The 25,209-nt window shown below is 41.5% G+C and overlaps 1 protein-coding gene across 1 annotated transcript; it reads left to right on the top strand.

The window, feature by feature from the left end:
• The first annotated feature begins 17,569 nt into the window (after nucleotides 1–17,569).
• RD3L (RD3 like) lies at nucleotides 17,570–19,809 on the top strand. The gene is made up of 3 exons (XM_044436673.1): nucleotides 17,570–17,615; nucleotides 18,213–18,516; nucleotides 19,512–19,809. The coding sequence occupies exons 2-3, from the start codon at nucleotides 18,218–18,220 to the stop codon at nucleotides 19,807–19,809; spliced, it is 597 nt and encodes a 198-aa protein (XP_044292608.1). The 5' UTR covers nucleotides 17,570–17,615; nucleotides 18,213–18,217.
• The last annotated feature ends 5,400 nt before the right edge of the window (nucleotides 19,810–25,209 follow it).

The raw sequence follows: 25,209 nt of genomic DNA, 5'->3' as shown, positions 1-25,209 counted from the left end.
GAGGGAGAGAAACTAGAGATCAAATTGCCAACATACGCTGGATCATGGAGAAAGCTAGGGAGTTCCAGAAAAACATCTACTTCTGCTTCATTGACTATGCTAAAGCCTTTGATTGTGTGGATCACAACAAACTGTGGCAAGTTCTTAAAGAGATGGGAGTACCAGACCATCTTATTTGTCTCTTGAGAAACCTATATGCAGGTCAAGAAGCAACAGTGAGAACTGGACACAGAACCACTGATTGGTTCAAAATTGAGAAAGGAGTTCGGCAAGGCTGCATACTGTCGCCCTGCCTATTTAACTTATATGCAGAGCACATCATGAGAAAGGCAGCGCTAGATGAATCACCAGTTGGAATTAAGATTGCTGGGAGAAATATCAACAACCTCAGATATGCAGATGATACCACTCTCATGGCAGAAAGTGAAGAGGAACTAAAGAGCCTCTTGATGCGGGTGAAGGAGGAGAGCGCAAAAGTTGGCTTGAAACTCAACATTAAGAAAACTAAGATCATGGCATCCGGTTCTCTCACTTCCTGGCAAATAGATGGGGATGAAATGGAGGTAGTGACAGATTTTATTTTCCTGGGCTCCAAGATCACTGCAGATGGGGACTGCAGCCAAGAAATTAAAGGACACTTGCTCCTGGGGAGGAAAGCTATGGCAAATCTAGACAGCATACTAAAAAGCAGAGACATCACCCTGCCAACAAAAGTGTGTATGGTCAAGGCTATGGTTTTCCCAGTTGCAATGTATGGCTGTGAAAGCTGGACCATAAGGAAGGCTGAGCGCCGAAGAATTGAGGCCTTTCAATTGTGGTGCTGGAGGAGACTCCTGCGAGTCCCTTGGACCGCAAGGCGATCAAACCGGTCAGTCCTAGAGGAGATCAACCCTGACTGCTCTTTAGAAGGCCAGATACTGAAGATGAAACTCAAATACTTTGGCCACCTAATGAGAAGGAAGGACTCCCTGGAGAAGTCCCTAATGCTGGGAACAACAGATGGCAAAAGAAGAAGGGGATGGCAGAGAATGAGGTGGCTGGATGGAGTCACTGAAGCAGTTGGTGTGAGCTGAAGTGGACTCCGGGAGATGGTGGAGGACAGGAAGGCCTGGAGGAATGTTGTCCATGGGGTCGCGATGAGTCGGACACGACTTCGTGACTAACAACAACAAAATTGTAGCATTTAAAATTACGATAGAGGCATCATTCAGCATACCACCATGTTTTAATGTTCAAACATGTTCACTGAAGGAAAGAGGGCAGCTTGGACTTACAAGGGTATGCTGCTGACATAAGTGAAGAGAAAAGATGTGCTGAAAAGAGAGGGCAAAGGAACGTGGGATGGAAGGTCGAGAATGGAGACGTTCATTGCACCTGAGGCAGTCCTGGGCTACTCATGGAAGAATACGGGCCAACTCTTATCATTAGGCAGTCAAATGACTGCCCCTGAGTGCTGATTTTTGATGACACAAAAGGGCAGCAAATGTATAATTAAACTATTATTAATACTGCTGCTGCCAGAGAAAGGAATCCAAATTAGTGGAATTTGGCTAGCTTGGGTATGATGCATCTTGAATGGGGGCAGCAGGATTTGCTGCTCTGCTTCAAGAGCAAAATGTCTTGGGCCAGCCTTGTGAAGGCATTTTTGAATTACATTTGCAATTCTCATGTCTACAAGCACAAGGGAGGGAGAAGGCAAGCAGAAGTGGCAGGATCAGGAACAGAGATCCAAGCAAATTACAGCTGAGAACTATTATTCTCAGTAACTAAGGCTTAAGAGCAGCATTTTAATAATTATTTATTATATTTATATCCCACTGTTTTGGCAAGGAGTAAATAATCCTCCTCCTTTCCATTTTATCCTCACAACAATCCTGTGAGGTAGGTTAGACTGGGGATTTGTGACTGGCCCAAAATAACCCAGCAAGCTTCATGGCAGAGTGTAGACTAGAACCCAGATCTCCCGAGTCCTGGTCCAGCACTCTTAACTACTACACAAAAAGCCAGTGAACAACCAAAGCATTTAAGGAAAGGGCTGCAACCATCAGGAAAACTCAAGAGGTTACACATTTGGCTCCTGGACTTAAAATTCACTGAACCTGATAAGTTTTGCTAAAGAACTAGGCTTCTTTTTTAAGTGCTCTTCAGTAATCATTTTTCAAAATGTTATTAGGGACATTTCAATTTGCTCTTTCAATTTGCTATACCTGCTAAAATATTTGTACTAACACAGATCGTAAGCGCAAAATCAAATTAATGAAGGGAAAGCCCACCCTGCTCCTTCAGGGGACAGTCTGCAAGGAAAACACCATTCAACACTAGAAGAAATTGGCCCATTTATATGAAACATTCTCATGACAACGATGCATGTTAAATTAATTCAGAGGTGAAGCAAGGCCTGTCCTTCTGGACTTGATGCTATGAAACGATCCAACTGGCTCTCTATGAAATGAGAGCCAATTCTAACACAGAGAAGGGATCAATTCATAACAATGAGAAATGCATAACATGCATATGCAGATACTTCAAAGAGGAGGAGAGGATTAGAATGCTCATTTCCTGTAACATGCTAAATTGCCCATTTTTAAAGTACAGATGGGGCCAGCAACAAAATGTTGCAGCATGAAATGCTGCTATTCACAGTTCCTGCCGCTCCAAGCTCTTTCTTGTTGTTTTCTTGTCTCCACCCCAAGGACCAGTCAGTATTCTGTAGTCACTCAGCATGTTCAGTTTTCATTTGGCATTTGCTAATGTGTACTAGCAGAGAGCTACACGCTTACAATAACTTCTCTTGCTAGACTGAGGCGTAGTTTTTTTTTACCAGATATTTTATCAATTCTGCATCATGCATTTACAAGATCAGGCTGGTTCCTGGGGTAGAAAAGCAGGAAGGCAGATTTAAGTTTCACAATGAATACAACTAGTTTATATGGTAAACATTTTTGAAGAGTTTGTTTTTCTCCCCTCAGAAACAAACACTGAATGAAGGCCTATATTAAATCTGGTAAGATTCAGAGCTCTGAAGTAAAAGAAAACAACTGACATGGGTCTAATCATTTCAACATGCAAAATACTGGTCTTGACCTAAAATGCTCTCTGTAACATAAAGTGACAGGGTGTTAAGAAAGGCAAGTGGGGTATGGGTATTTAAGTGGAAAAAAATAAAGTGCACCAAAGCCACTGGAAATCGCACTTTGAACACAAGCATTTGTGACAGCATCCCTCATTTTCAAGACTGACTATTTCTGCAGCCCTTATTTTTCCACTTTAATACCCAATTCTCCATTCTTACATCAATTTTTGGTAAGCACGGGATTGGGTTTTCATTTAAATCTAATGCCAACCTCAGTCAACCCAGAGGGTGTGCTCTCATCTGTGCAGATGCTCGCACGCGGATGGACACACACACACACACACACACACACACACACACACAGAGTAATAACTTCCCTTTCCCTCATTCCTCATTGTTTCAAACTACACAGCATGAAGCTTCAACTGAAGGTGGCAGCTCAGTATTAAGTCCTGTCCCAGAACTTTTCAGCACTTGCTCATGTCATCAGCCGAATCAGTGACTGCCAACAGTAAGATGGGAACTGTGATGACACTGCAACACAGAAGCCTAAGCATTACGGAGATGCACTCAACACAGGGCTGCCATTTTCAGCAGCAGTCCTGAGTTCAGTGGAATGTGACACGGGGAATGTGGAAAAGACAGGGCCATACAATCATAAACCATGCATGCCCAATGACAGATGACATTCCAATGCAAGCAGCAGGGGTGGAGATATGCCTATGCATGCACATACATAAATAAAAACAGGAATGAGAGCAAAGCCTTCATCCGGTGATTAATGACCTGCTAAGCAGTCATGAGTATTAATGGGAAAAATGTATTATATTTCTTTCCCCACACCACACTTGGACATTCCACTGCGCTATACTTCTACTCTAAACTTACTGGTGAATGTCAGTCCACTATTTTGCAGCTATTTCATAGCAACTCATATCCAAGCTCACTTTCACCATTGTTATGTCTTTGTCTGTGTTTTTGTGGGATCAACATGGCCACTAAGCCAGGAAAATACCCAAAGTAGCCTTCCTTAAAGTCTAAAACAAATGGAGGGTGTTAACTCCCATCACCCCCAGCCAACAGGGCCAACAGGAATACTGGAAGTTATGGAACAAAATGTCTACACCCACTTTCAAAACCTTGCTTGGATTTCTGACAGGCACCTATATTCTACTTCTGATACTATGTTTGTGCAAATCTTCAGACTGCAGTAGAATTCATAAAGGAACACACTCGGTAAGTAAAGATAGGATAGAAAGAGTGAATTGAAGAACAACCTGGGGACATCCAGTGAAGTTGAATGGTGGAAAATTCAGGAGAGATAAAAGAAAGTACTTTTCCACACAGCACATAGTTAAACTATAGAATTTGCTACATAGAGTGCAATAATGGCCACTAACTTGGATGGTTAAATTTATGGAGGATACGGTGATCAGTGGCTACTAATGTAATTGTAGCTTGACCCTTAGAGTTTCAGACTGTGAATCTGAATCTTTGCATTCAGTGCAACTGGGCTACAAGGGACTCTTAAAGAACCGCTTGCTTCTTGTCCTACACCTGCCATTTCTTCTTCTGAATTTGGGTACCTCAATTTGGGAATGCACTCAAACTGCATTCCTTCCCCCAACCCGACAAGAAAAAGTTTCAATTTCTGCCATGGCATGTGGCAGTTGCATCTCCAATGCTCAATCAACATATGGCCTCCCACTTCCACTGCATCTTTAAATAGTTTTACTTTTCTTCAAAGATGTGGCATCCAGAGCACTATGGACAGGGTCACATTTATCTTACAAGCAACTAGATTTGCCCTTTTTGGTGCTCCAATCCCCTTTTTCATTAATTTTGGGGGAGATTAAAGCCCACAGGGGTTTGTGAGAACAAAGACAGCCCCTGGCTCTCTTGACAGGGCCCACCTCTGCCAAATGGAGATGCAAAAGTCATGTATTCTGTCCTGCTAATAAGGGACTCCAGATCAAGCAGAAGCCTTAGGGACCTTGATTTATACTGCAAAGGCTTTCTCCCTGCAGAGAAGCCAGTCCACAGATGTAACACTGAGGCACAAGCTAATTAGTGTCCCCCACCTTACGCACACTGATAGAATCAGGAATGTTTCATCAACATAGAGCCCCTGAGATGGCAGAAGAGACTCCAGGCAGTTCACCAGAAAAATTCTGATTTGGAAAATGTTCCAATGCAAATTGGGTTAATTTGCATTGGAAAAGGTTCAAGTTAGCATTGGAAATCTTTCTGATGCCTTAGAGAGACCTAATTTAGCATAGTTATTTTACTTGTATTTAGTAAACAAGGCTTTAAAAAAAAAGTTCCCCATGTTAATATTCCGGCCAAATATGCCACAAGCCCACAATCATTTGACCTGGAATGTTTGGAGGAAGGAATTAAGGAACACTTAATGTGATTTAAATTTATGCAGAGCACTGTATTGGAAAATTTATAAAAACCTAAGGACAATGGCAGGCGCTTCTCTTTCACTGCTTCATTTTAAGAAAAAAACAAAGGTACTGAAAAGTGTTGAAACACTCATTAATTTTAGCAACCCAAAGAACAGTGCATGATATCATGACAAGCACTTATTTATTATTTCAACAGAGTTCAACTCTCTCCCAGTGAGGTTGCTGAAACATCTTCTGTTTTGCTGTCACTACTTAATGGTTCTATTTTCCAGTGACTGATATATTATATATGCATTTCATAGAATCATAGAATAGTAGAGTTGGAAGGGGACATAGGCCATTGGGTCCAACCCCCTGTGCAGTGTAGGACTCTAAGTTAAACCATCCCTCACAGATAGCTGTCGGGTGGCATCCTGAATGCCTCTAGGGTGGGAGAGACCACCACCTCCCACAGTAATTGGTTCCACTGTTGTGCTGCTGTAACAGTGAGAAATTTTTTTCCTGATATCTAGCCAGAATCTGGCTTCCTCCAACTTAAACCGTTATTCCATGTCCTGTACTCTGGGGTGGTCAAGAAGAGATCATGGCCTTCCACTTTGTGACATCCATTGAAGTACTTGCAGGATGCTATCTTATCTCCCCTCAATCTCTCCTCAAAGGGCTTTGTTTCCAGTCCCTGGATCATCCTTATAGCCCTCATTTGAACCTTTTCTAGTTAGTTTGCATCCTTATTAAACTGAAATGGGCACAGGACTCCAGACAAGGCCTAGTCATTTTTGAGTAAAGGGGAATTGGTACTTCACAGAATTTGGAAGTGATACTTCTATTAATGCAGCTTAAAACAGCATTTGCCCCTTTTGCAGCCACATCATATCGTTGACTCATTCAGTTAGTGATCTACAAACATTCCACAATCCTTCTCCCTTACATTAATCTTGAGCCATGTATTCGTCTTATAACAATGCATTCGGTTTCTTTTTCCTAGGAGCAGAACTTGGCATTTGTGCCTACTGAATTTCATTTTGTTGTTTTAGCATGCCAAACTATCAAGATCACTTTGAATCTTATTTCTGTCTTCCAAGGTATTAGCTATCCCTCCCAGTTTTTTGTCACCTGCAGATAACTGCTCCCTGTACTTTCCCATCCAAATCATTAATAAAAATGTTGAAGAGCACTGGGCCCAGGACTAAACCCTGCCGTATCCCACCTGTTACCTTCCTCAGGTGGAAAAGGCGCCATTGATGAGTACTGTCTGAGTCCAATTATCTACCCAACTGTGGACCCACCTTAGTTGTTCCATCTAGCCCACATTTAGCTAGTTGATTAATCAGGATAACACGGGGCACTTTGTCAAAAGCTTTGCTGAAGTCAAAATAGATTATATGCCCACAGCACTCCCACAGTCCATCAGGGAGGTTGCCCAATCAAAAAATACAGTCAGATTAGTCTGGCAAGATTTGTTCTTGAGAAATCCATGTTGGCTTGTAATAATCACTACGTTGTTTTCAAGGTATTTTCAGTCTAACTGCTTCATGATCTACTCCAGAGTTTTCCCAGAGATTCATGTCAGACTGAATGGTTCTCTTTTCTCCCCTTCTTGAATATAGGAACAAATTTAGCCCTTCTCTGTGCATCTGGCACTTCCTCCCTCCTCCATGATTTCTCAAAGATAATAGACAGTGGTTCTGAATTCCGCCAGTTCCTTTACGATTCTAGGATGGAGTTCATCCAGTCCTGGAGATTAGAATTCATTCAACCCAATTATATGATCCTTGATCATTTGCCTGGCAATCTCAGGCTGCCATCCTGTTCTTTCAGTTTGTGCTTCCCCTTCATCGGACAGGAATTTCAGACCTGAGACATAACCTGCTCAGGGCCGTCAAGTACATCCATGCTATACAATTGCTATTATGTTTCCAGAGAGCTTCACATACATAGCAATATAATAATATAATAAATAAATAAAATTAGTTTAGATACCGACCCACTGTCAGCCCATCAACCATCCTGTAGATCTATAATGAGACCACAGAAGAACTGCTCCTGAACTCCAAGTAACAAAGACCAAAAAAAAAAAAAAAAAAAGATCACCAGACAATCCAAAATGATACCATAATCAATGGCATTAAAAGCCACAAAGAAGTCCCAGAGAATTAGCAGAGCTGTTCTTTGCCTAGGAGAAAACAACTATCAGAGCAACCAAAATTACTCTGTTTGAAACCAACATCTGAAGGTTTCTCATCAGCAAACCCAGAGCAATCCCCACTAACTCAGGGAGACTGTTAGGGAGAAGCAAACAGAATCCCTAGTTTGACTGATGTCAACAGACAGAATGTCTTGCCAAGGAGATGAATGCTTAGAAACCACTGCAATATCCCCTTCTCAGTCATGAAACCTCCCCTGCTGAAGCACTCATTCCCTCTAATGCTGAACTTTGGTGGCTCTTCACCGATAGGTTTGTACTCGAAACTGAGGTCCTGAGAAGCAAGAGAAAGGCATGTGTAATACTCAGAGAGATGCTGAGGTCTGCAGGAGCATTTTTTAAAAAATACCTTTAGGGCACCTCTCCACTAACATAACTGCTTGTGTGTGCAACTGTAGGAGGGAAAGAGGAAGATGATAGAGCAAATTTATTATTTATTTAAAGCTTTTATATACCGTCTGACTACAGTTTCCAGATGGTCTACTACAAATTGAGAGACAGACCAGCAATGCCAGTAAGCCAGACACACACACAAATATATAAACACACAGCAGCCCTAAAGACTATAGAATGTGGGGCTTTTATAAGGAGCCAAGAGCATTTGATCATGTGATTCTTAAATCAGATGAGAAAATGATTAAAAGACTGTATAACTTCCTACTAGATAGGAGAATGGAAGATGAACAGGTTAAGGAAACTATGATAACATGGGCGCAAAACTTTGGATATAATATTGAGTTAGAGAAATGGCAAAAGCTGTGGGAAAGAAATATTAAAGTAACATTAGCAACTTCATATAAAGAAAACCTCTATAAAATGTTTTATAGACGGTATCTGTCGCCAAATAGGTTAGCTGTTTCCAAATATGTCAAATGGAAGTTGGAAATGTAAGCACAAATTGGGTACTTTTTAATCATATGTGGTGGACATGTGATAAGGCAAAAAAAATTGGATTAAAATACACAAATGGCTTAAGGAAATGTTACAAAAACCTCTAACATTTAAACCTGAAGTTGTTTTATTAGGCATTATACCTGATGATCTTAGTAAACAAAAAATGTATTTGACTCTACATGTAACTACTGTGGCGAGGATTGAATTTGCCCAACACTGGAAGAGTGAAGAGCTACCTACCGATGAACTGATTCTAAAAAAATCTTGGACTGTGTGGAAATGGATGGATTGACTTTGTCTCTGAAGGAGAAAGAAGATACAGACTTCAATCAAACCTGAGACTATTTTTATCATTGGCTAGAGAAATGGGACTACGCATAGACTTGTATATGTTTACAGTTTAACATAAAAAGAAAAAATGTGGTGGGCTGACCCAGTAGGTCTGATGTTTTCGATGACTGATGCTTTTTAGGTTTTTTTTTGTTAGGTATATATTAAGAATAAAACTTATTGAAAACACACACACACACAGCAGCCCTAAGTGTCAGGAATACACACAGCACAACTTGTGCAATTAGAAGTTCCAGCCCTCCCCACTGAAAAGTGTTTGACCTGAGTAAGGCACTGGGTTCTAACAAGCTGTCATGGGCCAAAGCAACAGATTGTGAATTACAGGGAGTCCATCCTTTTAAGCCAGTTAATTGTGAATGTGCTCTGACTGAGATGTATTTTGTTAGAGGAGGTTTGTTTTAAAGTAAAGCTGTCTCTCCCTCCCTTCCCTATTGTATGCTTTTGAATGTGAAAAATAAAACACTAGCCTTTGGAAGAACAGAGAGCTCTCAAGGGACAGATGTGGATTTGTACCTTTAAAAAAGCCTGCAGACCCCCAAAAATGAGATGGCCATCAACTTAACCTTGTCAGTCAGCTGTCAAGTCCAGGCTTTCAGCTGGATGCCTGGAGGAGCTACAGCACATGGCCAAGTCAGGCCAACTGCAATCCCAAACTACAGCTATTCAGGGTCATCTTGGCATATAAATTCACTGAAGAGTTGCAATGTCCCCTGAAATAATTAGTCCACTGAATCTTAAGCTCTTAATCCATGGACCACCAAGAATCTGGACAGCACTTGGCAAGACAGACCAAAGAAGAAAGTGCTGGAAGGCTTTTCCAAGAATAAATGCAAGCAATTCCAAAACTGAATTTCAGCTCTTTTCCCCCACTCTCCCACAGTTGTACTGTGCCCTTAGGATGGAGGGGATGCAGCTAGATGTAAAGTAAGTTCTCACACAAGGCAATGTTCTCTCAAAAAGAAGTCCCACTCTGTTTAGAGGATTGTGCTCGCTAGTAAATATGTTTAGTTTCTCAGTATGTTTAGTTTCTCAGCCTTAATAAGGTTGCCTGTCAAACCATCTCTTTCATTGCAGTCATAAGATGATGCTGTGGGTCTCCTCAGAACAATGACTTTCAGTAACAATTTTGTACATTATAAGAATTGATAAAATACTACATACATAAATTCAGCAGTCCCTTGCTTTTAAACTGAGTACTTTAACCTATTTTGTCCCAATGGTTTCAAAGGATAATGTGCTAAACTGCCTAGAGGAAGACACAAGCTCCGAACCCCTACTTTGTACAGAGATTGACAGCTCAAGGGCATACGGGGCACTGTTGTCAAGACTGGATTGCTGCAATGCGCTCCATGTGGGGCTGCCCTCAGGTTGCCCCAGAGAGTGAAATTAGTGCAGAATGCAGCACCTTGGCTGCCTGGAGGTCAGGCAGGTAGTGGCACTGAGCAGTTCTCGTTGCCTGCTAAAGATGACCTTATTTTGAAAGCCTTTCCTTGCTGGCCAGCCATGATCCTAAAGTCCTTGCTTTTAAATCCTTTTAATGTAGTGTTTTGGTTCTTTTACTTGTTTTAAGTTAAGATTATACTGTTTCGCTACTCTGGAATCTGTCTGGATGTGGCATGGTAAAGAAATACTGCAAATAAATAAATAGGCTAAGTTGTGTCTTACATAGAGAGTAGGCCAGTCTCTTGCTCACTGCAAGCTGTGCAGTGGGCGTTATCATTGGGTTTTGGTGGAGAGAGTAGGAGCGGGTGGGGGGCTAACCTCTCCGAGGCTCCTGCAAGGTTGTTGAGTGAAGTTTCTTACACTGAGAAGGTTCAATCTGCCATGGAAGAGATAGGAGGGTTTTCAGGGGGGAAGGGGAGCAGATGCAAGATCTATTCCTTGAACCCCATAAGGAGGTACCAGGAGAGAAGGGCTGCTTAGCCAGAGGGGCCCTGACATTTTCCCTGTTTATTCTCCCAGTTTTGCTCTCCAACAGCAAAAGCCCCACAAGGGTACAGCCAGTAATCTTACTGAAAAGGAAAGACTATGGGGAAATTTCCAGAGTGGATTCAACTTTTTACATAAGCAGACGCTTCTGTTTCAGGTTTCAGTAAAAGGCTAAACTGTTCTGTCAACTGAGGAGTTTCAATAAAAGAATGGCAATTCAAAGGATTGCCCTGAGTTTTGGAACTGAAGGGAGGGGACGCGCTCATAAAATCATCTCCCCTGCTCCAAAAATGGGAATTTCCCAAAGTACAGGGACCTGACAGGCAAAGTTTGGACAGTGCTCCATTTCTGTTCATGCATAGGCCCATCTTAATGCAAAATATTACATTACACACACAACAGATCTTTTCAGAGCAGAAGGGCTCCTCCTAGAAGGGTGAATGAAGTCCATACATATATAGGAACAACACATTCCAGGACATTTCATCCATAAATTGTTTAGCTCAGGTCACCTGCACAAGACCATCCCTCAGGATGCAAAGCTTTGAAATCTAAAGAATGGGCTGAATACTAGCTGTTGCTGATTCATGAGCTCTTGTTAAATCATGGGTTATCATTACATGTGAACTTTGGACTATGCTTTGTTAAGTATGAACAACCCAGAATTACAACCTAACAACAAACCTTGAGTTCTCTTCCTGCACTCTTCATGATTGGCCTGTGGTGATCCCATAGTGCTGGGTCCATATGTAACAACAACCAAGGATTCAACACCAACCCACAATTCAATGACAACCCATATTCTGAACTATCATTATGTGAGAATCAAGGCACTGAAATCCAAGTGCCGCTACCTCTACTTCCTATTCCAAATACCAATACAGAACACACTACCCTACCTTGTCAAGCAGTTGCTTCCTGCAGTGGTCCTATTTTCTCTGAATTGTGCATTTTAAGTCATGGATCTGAAACCATGTGAGTCTAGTTTCTACACTCAAGCACACTTTGGCACAAGGTGAGGAACTCAGTATAACTCTTACAACTGTACACCTACTTTTGCACCCCCCATATATTTAGTAAAAAACACATTCCAAGCCTTTTCAGCCATAGTTCTCTTAAATGAAGATGCCTGTAGGATACTATTCCGTAACATTCAAGTTTGAAACCTCACCCTCATGCTTCCTATTACAGATTTTTAAGCAAATTTAAAATTTTAAACCCTGTTCAAAATATTTCTAATCGAACTGCATTTTTTAATGATTCTTAACAATATCACAACAATCCTGTGGGACAAGCTATGCTAAGCATTAGTAATTAACCCACACTCACCCAATGAGCTTCATGGCCAGGGGGAGACTAAAACTGAGGTCTTCTGAATCTCAGTCTAATACTTGAATCACTATAGCACATTTGCTCTCAATTGAGAATGTGATGCTCTTCTGGTAGGTCCGAACTTATACTCAGCTCCTGCATGTGGCCACCATGCTCTAGCAAAGACTTCCCCAACCTAATGTCCTCCAGCTATTTTCTACTTCAATTCCCAACAACCCTAGGAAGTATGGCCAATAGTCAGGAATGCATAGAAACAGAGCAAGTCAGAAGGAGCCTCCCAGGCCATCTAATCTGACCCCCGGTTCCAGCCAGCTCCGCTCATGACATGCCCGCCATGTGCATGTCTAGCCTATCCTTGAACACCCTCACCAATGAGGCCTCAACCATCTCCTGTAGAAGCCCATTCCATACCCTCAGGGTCCTAACTGTCAGGAAGTACTTCCTGGCATCCAAACTGAACCTTGGTTCCCTGAGTTTGGCTCCACTGGAGCGCATCCTGCCCTCCTCTGCAGGGGAGAACAGGTCTCTACCCATCTCCAAGTAACATCCCCTCACATACCTATATGTTGCCAACAGATCCCCTCTGAGTCTCTGCTTCTCCAGGATGAAAAGACCCAGTTCCCTCAGTCTCGCCTCATACAGCTTTCCCTGCAATCCGGCCACCATCCTTGCGGCCCTATGCTGCACTGACTCTAACCTGGCTATTTCCTTCCTGAAATGAGGGACCCAGAACTGAACACAATACTCCAGTTGCAGGTGCACCAGAGTTGTATAGAGTGGTAGTAATACCTCTCTCAATCTAGAAGCCACACTTCTGGCTATGCAACCAAGAGTGGCGTTCGCCCTCTTGACCACCGCATCACACTGCTGACTCATGTTTAGGCTGCAGTCAACCAGCACCCTGAGGTCCCTTTCACAAGTGCTGCTCTCCAGCCACTTGTCCCCTAACCTGTACTTATGACACATATTCCTATGCCCCAAGTGCAAGACCTTGTACTTATCCAAATTGAATGTTGTCCTGTTGTCCCCGGCCCACTTCCATAGTCTGTCCAGATCCTTTTGGATTGAATACTAGCAGCTGTGGCCCAAAACATCTTGATGACACCAGGCTGAAGAATTTAGTTCTTACAGAACTTCTAAACAGAACTTACTTTAGAGGTCCCCAACCTTTTTGCAATTATGGGCACATTTAGAAATTTGAGACACCACTGTGAGCACCTACATAAAATGGCTTCCACAGAGGAGATGGCTAGTTACATATTGGCCTGGCTAGTCAAAAGACAAGTCATTCACCCAAGAAACCAAGTGCAATTAGAGGAAGAGTCCAAACTCCAAAACCAAATTATTTACCTTACAGAGGCTAGAAGTGGGGAAGAAATAATGAAGTAAAGAGGCAGAAGAGAGAAATGAGGGACCTTAATATTTTTCAAAGTTTTTTAAAATTAAAATATATATTTTTGAAAGGGACAGGGATTGCAAAGTTTTATGAGTACCTCTGGAGGTCTCTGCAGGGTACCATGACACCTGAGGGAACCCGCAGTGGTGACCGCTGACTTATGTGTAATTGGATCATAAAATATAGAATCTTACAACATAAGAAGCTGTCTTATACCAGGTCAGATTTGTCCATCTTGTCTGGGTAGATCCCTGTATCACCGGCAACTGAAGCAGCATAGCTTGAACTGGAGGACTTTGGCATGCAAAGTGTACGCTATTCCAAGGAGCTATAGGTCCCCTATAGGTCCCCTTCCCAAACTCATTTGCTCCTCCCAGCAGTCCCACTTTTTACTAGATGGAATGAACCACCACCATGAATGCTAATTAGTAGCTTCCATCTACATAGTATAAGTGAATTTATACATCTTTTAAAAGCAACAAAGATACAGATAAGCATCCAACTGCAAAAACTACAGTGATTCAGGCTTATGTAAGTAATGAGGCCAGCTCTACTTACTGCTCCAGATAAAATAAAAATCTAACTTAATTCTTCAGGCCATGAGTCATTTGCCAGCTGAGATCAAGTAAAGTGATTTTCTTCACAATGGACCACTGAGAGTAACCATTTTTTCTGAAACCAGGAAAAATCACCAGTGTCTGTCCTGGAACGTTGGAAAATTTCACCTTCACCGATCCCTCGACTATCACATACTTTAAAAAGGTAAAGGTAAAGGTTTCCCCTTGACATTAAGTCCAGTCATGCCTGACTCTAGGGGGCAGTGCTCCTCTCTGTTTCCTGGCCGAGGGAGCCAGCGTTGTCTGCAGACAGCCTCCGTGGTCATGTGGCCGGCATGACTAAACACCAAAGTGCACAGAACACTGTTACATACTTTAATAGCAGCCAAATGCATGGGCTTCTGAAGCCTCTTAGCAGAATGGAGAAATTGTATTTGTAAAGAATGCAAAGTAACATGACAGACCCACATGGCAAAATGTAATTCTGAGATCAACCTCTGGTCCACATAACAGCAAAGACACAAAGTCACAACATAGCTTACAGGCTAGAATGCCCAACAAAAGCCAAGGAAACTCAAGTTCAGATCCTCATGTAGTCACAAATTCACTCAGTGACCACGGGCCAGCCATTCATCTCTCGGACTAACCTACACAACAGGGTTGTTGTGAGGATAAAATAGAGAGAGAGAAACATGTACACCTCCCTGATCTTCTTGCAAGAAATCACTGATGATGATACAGGTGCGCTACTTCCAAACAGGAGACACTGGGAAAAGTGAGATTAGTTTTTCCAACAGAAGTTGGACCAAAGCTGCCTGTAATGACAAACACATTTTTTCCACCAGCGAGAGCTTGGTTAACATCACAATATACCCACTGCTAAAACAGCTGGACAAGGAGAGACAAAAACACTGGTATTTCCAAGAAGAAGTTATGCTTATGGTAGCACTGAAATTCTGCCAAAAGAATATCTGATCTGATGTTACAGCACAGATGCAAAACCTCAGGCCCAGAAGCCCAACCCAGCTCTATAGGAATGCCAAGAAAGCCCCATCCCTTTCCTCTAACTAGCAACCAGTTGGTGGGTTTTCCAGCTTTTGTGTACATTTTCCCCTTCATCATGTATATATTTGCAATACCTTTTCTAGCTAATGAGTGGTAAGACCTTTAAGCCAAAACATGCTTTTTAAAGTATTTTATTTGGCCTTGCCTATGACTAGACAGCATTCCCAAGAGTTTCTCCAAAATGGACTGTGCAAGGCCATACCTTACAGAAAGCGATGTCCTTTGCTTACTCCCATGGTGGTGTGTTAGTGGGGCTGAGAAAACATAGGCTTTTTAACCAGATCTAATATTTCTGAACAGATTGCTCACTGAATACTTAGCTCTTTTTACTGGGTTCTTTAGCAAACTGTCCCTTTATCCAAGGAATTGTTGTTATTTACAGATAAAACACTTTTTTTCTTTTTAAAACAACAAAAGAGTGCAGTGATCTGGCAACTCTGCTGCACAAGAGGTGGCAGGGAACATTTTAATTTCATCTGAAAATTTGCAAAGGCAGTTCTGTCATTACAAGTCTACCTCCTCTCCCCATTTTTATAGCACCATATACAATGCAATGTGAAAACCTTCCAACTGAGGGTGATTAATACTGACGCCTGGATTTTTCCAACATGTAAGTAAGATCAGCCTTAATAACAGCCACACACGTTGCCCTTTATATTGCATGACATTCAGACCAGATCCACACGGCTGTTTTCTACAACTGTAAAACACAGCACAGTTGGGAGGGAAAGGGACCAAGTGGAAAATGCACTTATAAAAGAGAATATTGACATAGAAAATGACTGCAGTAGGAGGAAAACCTGAACAGGCTGATATTCCACATTCGCACTTCACATTCAGAGCAAGAACTTGCAATAAAAGGGATATCAAAAGGGCTGCTTAAGACTATGTGTGCGAACATCATATAACAAAGCTTCAAGTGGATACTCCGCAATCATCCAGCTAAGGGCCAACACTGGAAGAAGTCACATGGAGAGAGGAGGAGGAGGTGGTGATGGAGAAGAAAGTCTAAGACCTGAATGCACTTTCTCAAGACAGCTGCAAAATAGGTAACGTAGAAGGGCCACAATCCAATGGTAGAGCCTAAGCTTGGCATGCAGCAAGTTCCAGGTTGCCCAGCATCTCTCATTAAAGATGCAAACCCATAAAGATTTAGGCAGAAAAAAGCCATGCAGTTCCCAGCATTAAGGGTCCTTTCCTGTCTAAAAATGCTTAGGATTGTGCCCTAAAATGACCAAGAAGCAGGAGAAAGGAAGGCTCTCTGCCTGAAGTCCTGAAAGGCCACCTTTTATCCAAGCAGACAATAATGAATGAGATGGGCTGGTTTTAAGCAGCTTCTATATACATTTTCTCTCTGATTTCACCCATGAGCTAGGATTTTTAGTCGATAAAAATGTCATGGCTTACTGAAGGTGCTAGAGTAGAAGGCCGTTTCTTTAAATACCTTCATCAAGTTAAAAAAAAAAATCCTACAAACCTGCTAGCAGCTGTGGACTATAAATAAGAACTGCGTAAATAGGAAGAGATTAATTTAATCAGGGAAAGCATAGACTAAAAATCTCTCTGTGTGCTGCCTTGTAAAGTAGCCTTCAACCAGCATAAATCCAGTTCATCAGGCTTTTTCAAGATAGAGAGAGAGAATGATTGAAGGAGGATGAATAAAAGAAAGATAGAAGGCTACAGAAATATATTTGTAAATAGATCAGTATGATCCATTCTCCTCTCTCTCCCACCCTAACTCTAACAGGAGGGGGGGGGAGCCCTTCACAAACCCAGCATCAAAATGGCCTGAAAGTTTAGTTCGATAACAAAAGCAACATGGTTATTTTTAGAGCATACAGGCATAAGAATACAGCACTAAACTGTGACCTACAGCTATGCACATCCAAGCCTCGCATCATCCGACCGACAGTCTTAACTTTAGCTAGGAGCGCATCTGGTGAGACTTCAGACTATCCTTATTTGTCTAGCTACTGACAATACCTTCGGATGCTTTTAACAGCTATAGCAAGCTTCTGAAATTGCCATCTTTGCCTTTAATGGCAACTCAACAGCCTCACACACCGGAGTTACTTCATGCTCAAGGCAAAACTCTGTGCAAAAGGTGGAAACCCTGAATGGAACTTTGTGGGATTTTTTCTTTTTTTCAGAAGAATCCACATCTAAGTGCATGGGCTCCATCCTCTTAGAAGAAACAGATTAAGAATTCCTTGAAGCTGCAGAGGATAACAAAATTGTACGCTCTTCTCTCGACTGAGTAGAATGAGGAATACTTGCTTCTTTTTTTTACAGTATGTGAGGCAGCCTGTAAAACCGAACAAGCTGCAATAAGCAACCTTCGCATCTGGCAAACCTCATCTACAGCCTTACCAGTGACAGATACGCCTTTCAACAAGTACAGTAAGTGGGTGAATTATTTTACTCAAAATAATTTATGAAATAAAAACATAGCAAATGTACAGATTTAAAAAAACTATGAATAGCTACTTCAAAAACTGATGTCTTGCGTGACAAATGTACTGATTAAGGATGGTGTCAGAAAGATTTTGCCATTTTTTAAAAAATAGTGAACTGTTTACATCTATAATAACTGCATATAATGCAGCATTTACATGCACAACTAAAACTATAAAGAAAAAAACTTGTTTTTAAGAGACTAAATGTTTGATGGCTGGTGTCTTTGATTTTCATGTATCTCTTTTTCGTACACTGAAGAAAGTTTAAAATATTAGGGGTATAATATGGCCAAATGGAAGCAAGTTTGAATCCCACTATTTTGAAGGGAGGAGGAAAAGTGTTCAAACTTTGGTTAGATTGTTACCTAACTGCACAAACCTATTAAATCTGCACAAAAGAAAGACCGATTGAGTTCAATGGGCCTCCTCCAGGATAAGCTTGCACAGGACTGCAATCGAAATGTGCTAGATTTATTATAGATGAAATTACAGCATTCATCAAGTGCAAGAAATGCTTTAATTTACTTTACTTTTTAAATTAATAGACAAAATGCCATTCTTTGGTTGGATGAAATGGCCGAAAAATTATTCCTATAAAACTGGACAATACCCTGGCTCAGAGGTCGTAACAAAGACGCTACTAGGAGAACTGAAATGGCACCTGAAAGAGCGAGAACGACTAATACAAGAGATAGAAAATGATCAAAAAGTTCAGAAGACTTCCGTGGATTACAACTGGCTGAAGAGCCACCAAAGCCCTCAGATAACTATCCCAGCTACTGAACAAAGGCAGCTTGAAGTTCTGTGTTCCCAAATCCAGCCCTGTCAAACTGGAATTGTCCTCAGCAGGTAACCTCATTTATCAATCCAGCATCACACAAGCTTCTGGAAAATTGACTAAATCTCTCCTTTTCAGGTTCATCAGAGGTATGCTTACTAGAAAGTATAACCCACCATGAACTGCAAGCAAGTACATAAAGAATAACACGATTGTATGTTTACCTGGATATACTTTTGGTCAAGTAGGCTGAGTAACACAAGCTTGCAAATCTGGTTGGATGCAACCTTATTCAAAAGTTCTCTGAGTTCCCAACTAAGCCTGTGTAGGATAGCATCTGTCCAGTTGTACGGCGGAGCACTGATAAAGCTTTTCAAGGTTTATCTGCTCCCAGAGTATGACAGAAAAAGCCCTCTTCATAAAGTTTCCAAATTCTGCTGGAAATAAAATCTTTAGCTTTGCAAAATAATTCAGCACACTCAGATCAAGTGCCTATTACATATTAAAAGGTCTTTATTTCTGAGAGATCAGATCCATCCATTCATTTTACTAGACACTTATGTCTTAGCATGCTAATGAATTATATTTTTACCCACTCTGTATTAGCTTTAAAAACTACTTAGTATAATTGCCACTGTGAAATTAACAGCTCAGATCTGATTCATATTCATTATGGTAAGTATAACTTTCTGTTCACAAAAGGAGACTCTTTAAAGTTCCGCTGTAAAATATTCTATATATAAATAATTTCTCCCAGTAGGCAGCAACAGAAAAAGAAAAATAGAACAAACCTATGCTCTCTTTTTGAGCCCAGAAAAAGACTCGAGGGCAACGTCAGTTTGAATCAACTTGTTCAGACAGCTTAATATATATATAAAAAAAATTCTACTGTTGTGCAGCATCTGAAAGCTCACTGCAAGGGACAATCTCCCCAATTTCTTGGCTCTGTTTTCAGAAAACAAAGCCAAAAGGCCAGAATCCTTCCCTCAAAAAGATTATCCTGTGCCTCAAAAAAAAAGTGAATACACATTAATAATTGTTTTTTCTGTCTCTTGCTGCTTTCTAGATTTCGAGAAGTCCTGGCAGAAAATGATGTTTTACCTTGGGAAATTGTTTACATATTCAAGCAAGTTTTAAAAGATTTCCTAACCAATCTTGAGAAAGAAGCTCAACAGGATCAGCTGACCGATGTTTGGAATACAAATTGTTCCTTACATTTTGCAGCACCCTCCAACAGCACCAGCAAAATGGACAAAGAGGAGATCCCAACAGTATCCAGTTATGTTGACAAAAACACACAGGGCATCTTTCCAACATTCTCCCACAGAATCTGGAATCTTCCTTATTATTATCCATCAAGTTAAATTTTTCCCTCCTCCCCTGAGATCTAATCAGCATCCCTTAACTCCCACCCTCTAGCAAAAAAGATACAAAGCTCCGGCAAAATCAGAAAATTACTACTTCTTCCCTCCTGCTCCCATTACTGCAAATTCATCATTTTAAACCGATTACAGCTTGCATATAATTTACACTTCTTAGATTATTAGAATGACAACCTCTTTCTGTTCCGTTAGCTAATGATGTTGCGTAAAAGAGCCTTCTAACCAAACATGTAATGTAGTAGACCTTTTTAATGAGATGTTTAAAGTAGGCTGTTTATATTGTCCTTATAAGCATGCACAGTAAAAAAAAAAACCACACAAGAAGTTTGCAATACTATAAAATATGATCACTGTGAAGAGCAATGGCAGATTTTTCTCCTATGGTCTGCATATATGCAATTTTTTTCTAAAGTATGCTAAAGACAATCTGAAGTTAATATTGAACAGTAAAAGGAGGAGAAATTTATTCTGATGTATATGTATTACTAGTCTTCAACTGATGAACTGTGCATGGGTTACACTCTGGCCTAAGGAAGATCGTGAAAGTGACATTACTCCTTTTTCCATTTTTTAAAACAAAGAAAAGCCAAGAAAAAACATAGAACTGACCTGAGAGTTCTTTGAAAATTATTTTTGGATGTTTTTATTTTTCTCACCCTCCCAGAAAGATGTCGCTGCTTTGCAGAATTTTCTTTGAATATTATTCATTGTTTTTGGTTGGTCTAGAACCCTGTGGAGAATGCAGAATGGTGGCCAACAAGGTCACAGCTGTTGTTACTTGATGGCGGGGGGGACTTACAGCTGCTACAAATGATGAGCTTCACCCCAGGGAATGCGGAAAATTCTCCTCTTTCTGGATAAATTTGGTTAAACTGTCTTCAGAATTCTCTTCAATGTAGAAAGAAGAATTTCAAGAGGACATTTATACACAGCTCTGGAAAAAGAAGTGCAGAGTTCTTTCACAGTTGCCTCCCTTGCAAAAATTAAAATTCTACACAAAAATATAGAACCTTTCTCCTCCTTTGCTTCAAATCAAACTAAAGAAGAAAAACAGTCGGGGGGGGGGGGGGGGGGGATAATCTGAAGTGCATCCTATGCCACAGTTTGTGAGTTACAATGATGCCTAGATTAGAAAAGGTTTGTTTTGTCTGTTAAATGTGTATCTTGCCTTTCTGGCAAATGAAATTCAAGGTGGTTATCACTAATAAAGATGCAATAAAGAAAATGGCCTGACCTAAGAAAAATTTGGAGATACAAGTCAAAGGACTAGTGTGATGGTTAAAGTGTTGGACTAGGGATTCGAAAGATGCCAGGTCGAGTCCTCACTCAGACAAAGAGCTCACTGAGTGACTTTGGACCAGTCACTTGCTCCCATCCTAACCTTCCTCGCAGGGTTGCAGCCGTGAAGAAAAAATGCAGCTATGCAAGCTGCTTTGGGTTCTGCACAAGAGGAAAAAGGACAGGATAGAAATGTGATATAATAACAACACCATCATCAGAGGCAGGACTAGCCAGACCCCCTCTGGGAGGAAAACCTTGGGAGCAGTCACCAAGATAGATCTTAAAAATCAGTCAGGCTCATGGGATGAATGCAACCTTTCAGACAACCTAAACCCAAATCATGTGGGGCTTTATAAATTAAAACCAACACTCTGAATCGCACTTGGAGCAGGCTGGTAGCCAGTGACCTAAGAGTCCTGACTGGCCTCCCAAACTCGAGGCAAGTGTCTCAATAAAACCCTTCCTTGCAGTAACATAGCTCCTGATCTTCACAGAAGCAATAAAGAGTTGCAAAGAGAGAGAGAGAGAGAGAGAGAGAGAGAGAGAGAGAGAGAGAGCCCTGTGGTCACCCAAGAAGAGCATGGGCAGAATGCAAGCATACAGCGCACTCAGCTCTTATTTCAGATTTGTGGCATGCTGTCTCCTACAAGGGCTACTGGAAACTACATACCCTTATACACAGGTAGTTCATTGGGATGTATCAGCCCCCTTCTGGCTCATGGGGGCAGTGGGAGGCCTGATAGATCTAAACCATGGAGGTTCGGGTGACCACATTGTGGGGCCTGACCCTCCAACCTCTTCCTCCAAGTGCAAAGCCCTTCAGATTGGGGCAAGGTGCCACAAAGAAGGAATCACATGCCAAGGTCCAGCGACAACATTCCGAGCCAACAAAAAGCAGCATTCTCCATAATGCTCAAAGATAGCCCCACAGAGGCCATTCCAGAAGCACAAACAAGATGTAACTAATATATTATGCATCCCTGTAGCCAAAATGGACATTTGAAAGAGTAAGCTGAAGATGTGGGATACCCAGAACCAATGGGTTAGTATCTTAAGATACTGTGAAAAAGGTAGGTCCCTGCCCCAAGGAGCTCACTGTAAAAGAGAAGACAAAGAAGAGGGAGGCTCACAGAAGGGAAAGATTAACCAGGAAAGAATCTGAACAAATAATGTTACCTATAGGTAGGTTTTGTATTATTCTCAGCTGAATAAAGTTCTCAGCTGAAAGCAATAAAATTATGTATACTTGGAGGGAAGGGAAAGGTAAGCCACAAAAAGTGGCCTGAACTGTTTGTAGGTCGCTGCAAAAAAGTGAGGCTAAAGCAGTGAAACACTCACTGGATTACACAAGCTACTCTGGTTGGTGCCATCATTCTCCTTAAGGGCTATTATTAAGAAGCTTCAGTGAACCAGTTTAAGTAGGTGGTGTTTTTCAGGAAGGCAAAGCCCAAATCTGGATGCCAGCTTGCTCTTTTGAGGTTCTAACATATTTAATACTGGCACTTCAGATTTTCAGATACTTTTTACACCTTTGCTTTCAGCTTTATAGAAACCAGATCCCCCTTGCTTCATCTTTGGTCCAAATACTTGTTTCGCTATAAGCTAGGAAATTTTGTATTTTTTTGCTGTGTTCAAAAAAGACTGGCATTACCTTACAGCAGCAGCACCTTTTCAACTAAAAGCATCACCTGGGGTGTCTTTTGCATGCATGCATACAACCCTCACTGCTTGGTGATGGGAAGCTTGAATGGGGGAGCACAGAGGGAAAAAAGCTTCTCCTGTCCTGTCTCCCAGTGCCACCTGAATACTGTTTCTTCTCCCCACGACACAGAGCTGATCAGTGGGCGAGGTTCTGCAAATCACACTAAGCAACTGAGGTCCACATGTAGCCCATAGGTTGGGAACAATTGGATCATGTTTTCTAGAGAACCCTTAAAAATTCCCTACAAGGGTACACACACATTGGTAGTTCAATATAAAAAGAACAGGCTTGAGTATTGTGATTTTATACACACATGGGATGCACATACTCAGTTAAATATGCCAATTCCATGGATTGTTGGGCATCTTCCATCCCACTGTCCACTCACTGATAGAATCAGATTTTTTTTAGCAATGTACCAGGACTTTGTTCTTGTTTGCAAATGGGCAAGTGCCCATTCAGAATTTCAGCAGCCAAAGGGTCAAGCTGTTTGCAGGGGCCAACCAGCTGCTCCTAAGTAGCACATGAGCACAGCAGTACCTTCTCACGTGTGCTTTTCTGCATATACTGTCTCTGATGCTGGAGGCAGCATTCAGCCACCATGCTAGAAGCCACTGAAAGCCTTATTATCACTAAAGTGTCCGACCCACTTTAAAAGTCATTCAAATGGATGGCCTTCGCTCAATCTTGTGGAAATAAATTCCATAGTTTAACTATGGGCCTGTGTGTTTAAGTGCACATGTGCATCAGCCCTTGTGCACACTTGTATCCCCAAGATAAATGAATGTTCCACAAGTCCACACCACTTAGAAGTTGGTCCATTGTGAGATTTGCAGGTTGATTCATACAAATCCAAACTCATTTAAATCCACTGCAGATTTCTCTGACATCCCCAGCACACACACACACACACACACACAAGCATGGTTCAATATATGTTTTTGCCTCAAGCATCTGTTGTGAGAGTTTTACTGAAGGTTTTTTAATAGCTTCAAATTGACATGTGGGAACTATGTTCATAATTGACACAAGTAGAGCAGAAAATCAATGAAAATAGTTGCTAGAATTGACTTTCCCTACAAACACCCATCATTACAGAGCAAAACCTATAGCACTTTTCATCCTGGGTTTATATAACCAGATAGCATAGAGAAGAGAATCGGTAATACTTTTAAGAAGACTGAACAGGCAGAGGCGGTAGAGTATTTGCTAGGTTATGCGCGCACATTTTAATGCTTAAGAACTGGCTTTTAGTACCCTGTGAAAAACTAGATATTTCCAGTGTAAATGGACACCTTCCAAATGTTCAGAATCATTTCATTATGCAGAAGCCCTAAACTATTATTTTTTTCCTTGGGTCTGGCAAACCGATGAGCAATGCCTTCTGTGATCAATACATGTACCTCTGAATTAATGCATGGCATGAAAGTTTGCCACTGCATTCCTCGTGCCCTGCATGCCACAGTTGGGGAGGGAAGGAGGCTTGGCCTGCCATTTGGATATGGAATAAGGCAATGGCCTCCAGCTTTTCTTCCCCTCCAACTCTGGCATGGTGATGTAAGGACTGGGCCCACAACTCCTAAGCTGAACCCTTTGCCCCTTCTTGAATTGGATTCTAACTCAGAACAGGAAGGGGGAATCTAGAATGCACAGAGAAAATCAATGCAAATCAGAGAACTCTTCAATAACAGACACATACAATAGTAAACAGACAAATCTTTCTGGAATCCATCCCTCCAGCATTCACAGACTTCCTCTTATACTTGATGGGATGGCAATCTGCAAAGCCAAGCCAAGAGGAAGTTTGTGAATGCTCCCAGACCCTCAGCTGTGCAACCAACAACCTTTCCCATCAGGAGCAGCTGCATGAAGCAAGGAGAGCTGTACACCATTCCCAGTGGCCAACCTTCTTCCCTACACACTCCGCGCAGAATGGCACTGTTTTTGCAGTGCATAAGACTCAATTTCGGGCCCTGTGAATGTTGCATGTGCTCTCAGGGAACCTGAACTCTGCACTGCAAAGTGGAGTAAATCTGGGAAGCCGAAACCAGGGAATTTGATGAGTTTTCTTCAACTATCCCTATAAAAGATAGTTTCAAGCTCTGTGGGTGTTTAGTGAGTAGAAAGATATGGAGTGGGGGAACCCAACTTCCTTAACCCAACAACAAGAAGATGGTTAAGAAGGTAGACCAAATGAGAAGTACCACACCCTCGAAACAACAGGCCTTTATGCAGCAGGATCCTTCTTTTCAGTGTCTAGAATCATCTTGACAATTTCAAGCCACATTTTCCTAATAGTTTAGCATGCTATTTGTGACTGTCTTCTGCAATATTCTTTTGTGTCTCAAAGCAAGTGGAGTTGGTCAGCTGTAACTTAATGAATTGTGTCTAAAAGCCTT

The sequence above is a fragment of the Varanus komodoensis genome, unplaced genomic scaffold (genome assembly GCF_004798865.1).
Source record: "Varanus komodoensis strain SLA01 unplaced genomic scaffold, ASM479886v1 scaffold3, whole genome shotgun sequence".
Taxonomy (NCBI): domain Eukaryota; kingdom Metazoa; phylum Chordata; class Lepidosauria; order Squamata; family Varanidae; genus Varanus; species Varanus komodoensis.
Note: the sequence above shows the minus strand (reverse complement) of the source record. Positions and strands in the feature narration are given on the sequence as shown.

What these genes read in the sequence shown, in the direction of transcription:
- RD3L (XM_044436673.1), top strand. Translation starts at nt 18,218, where the DNA reads ATGCCATTCTTTGGTTGGATGAAATGGCCGAAAAATTATTCCTATAAA. An exon ending in ACTGGAATTGTCCTCAGCAG is followed by an intron (nt 18,517 to 19,511) that starts GTAACCTCATTT and finishes GCTGCTTTCTAG; the next exon opens with ATTTCGAGAAGTCCTGGCAG.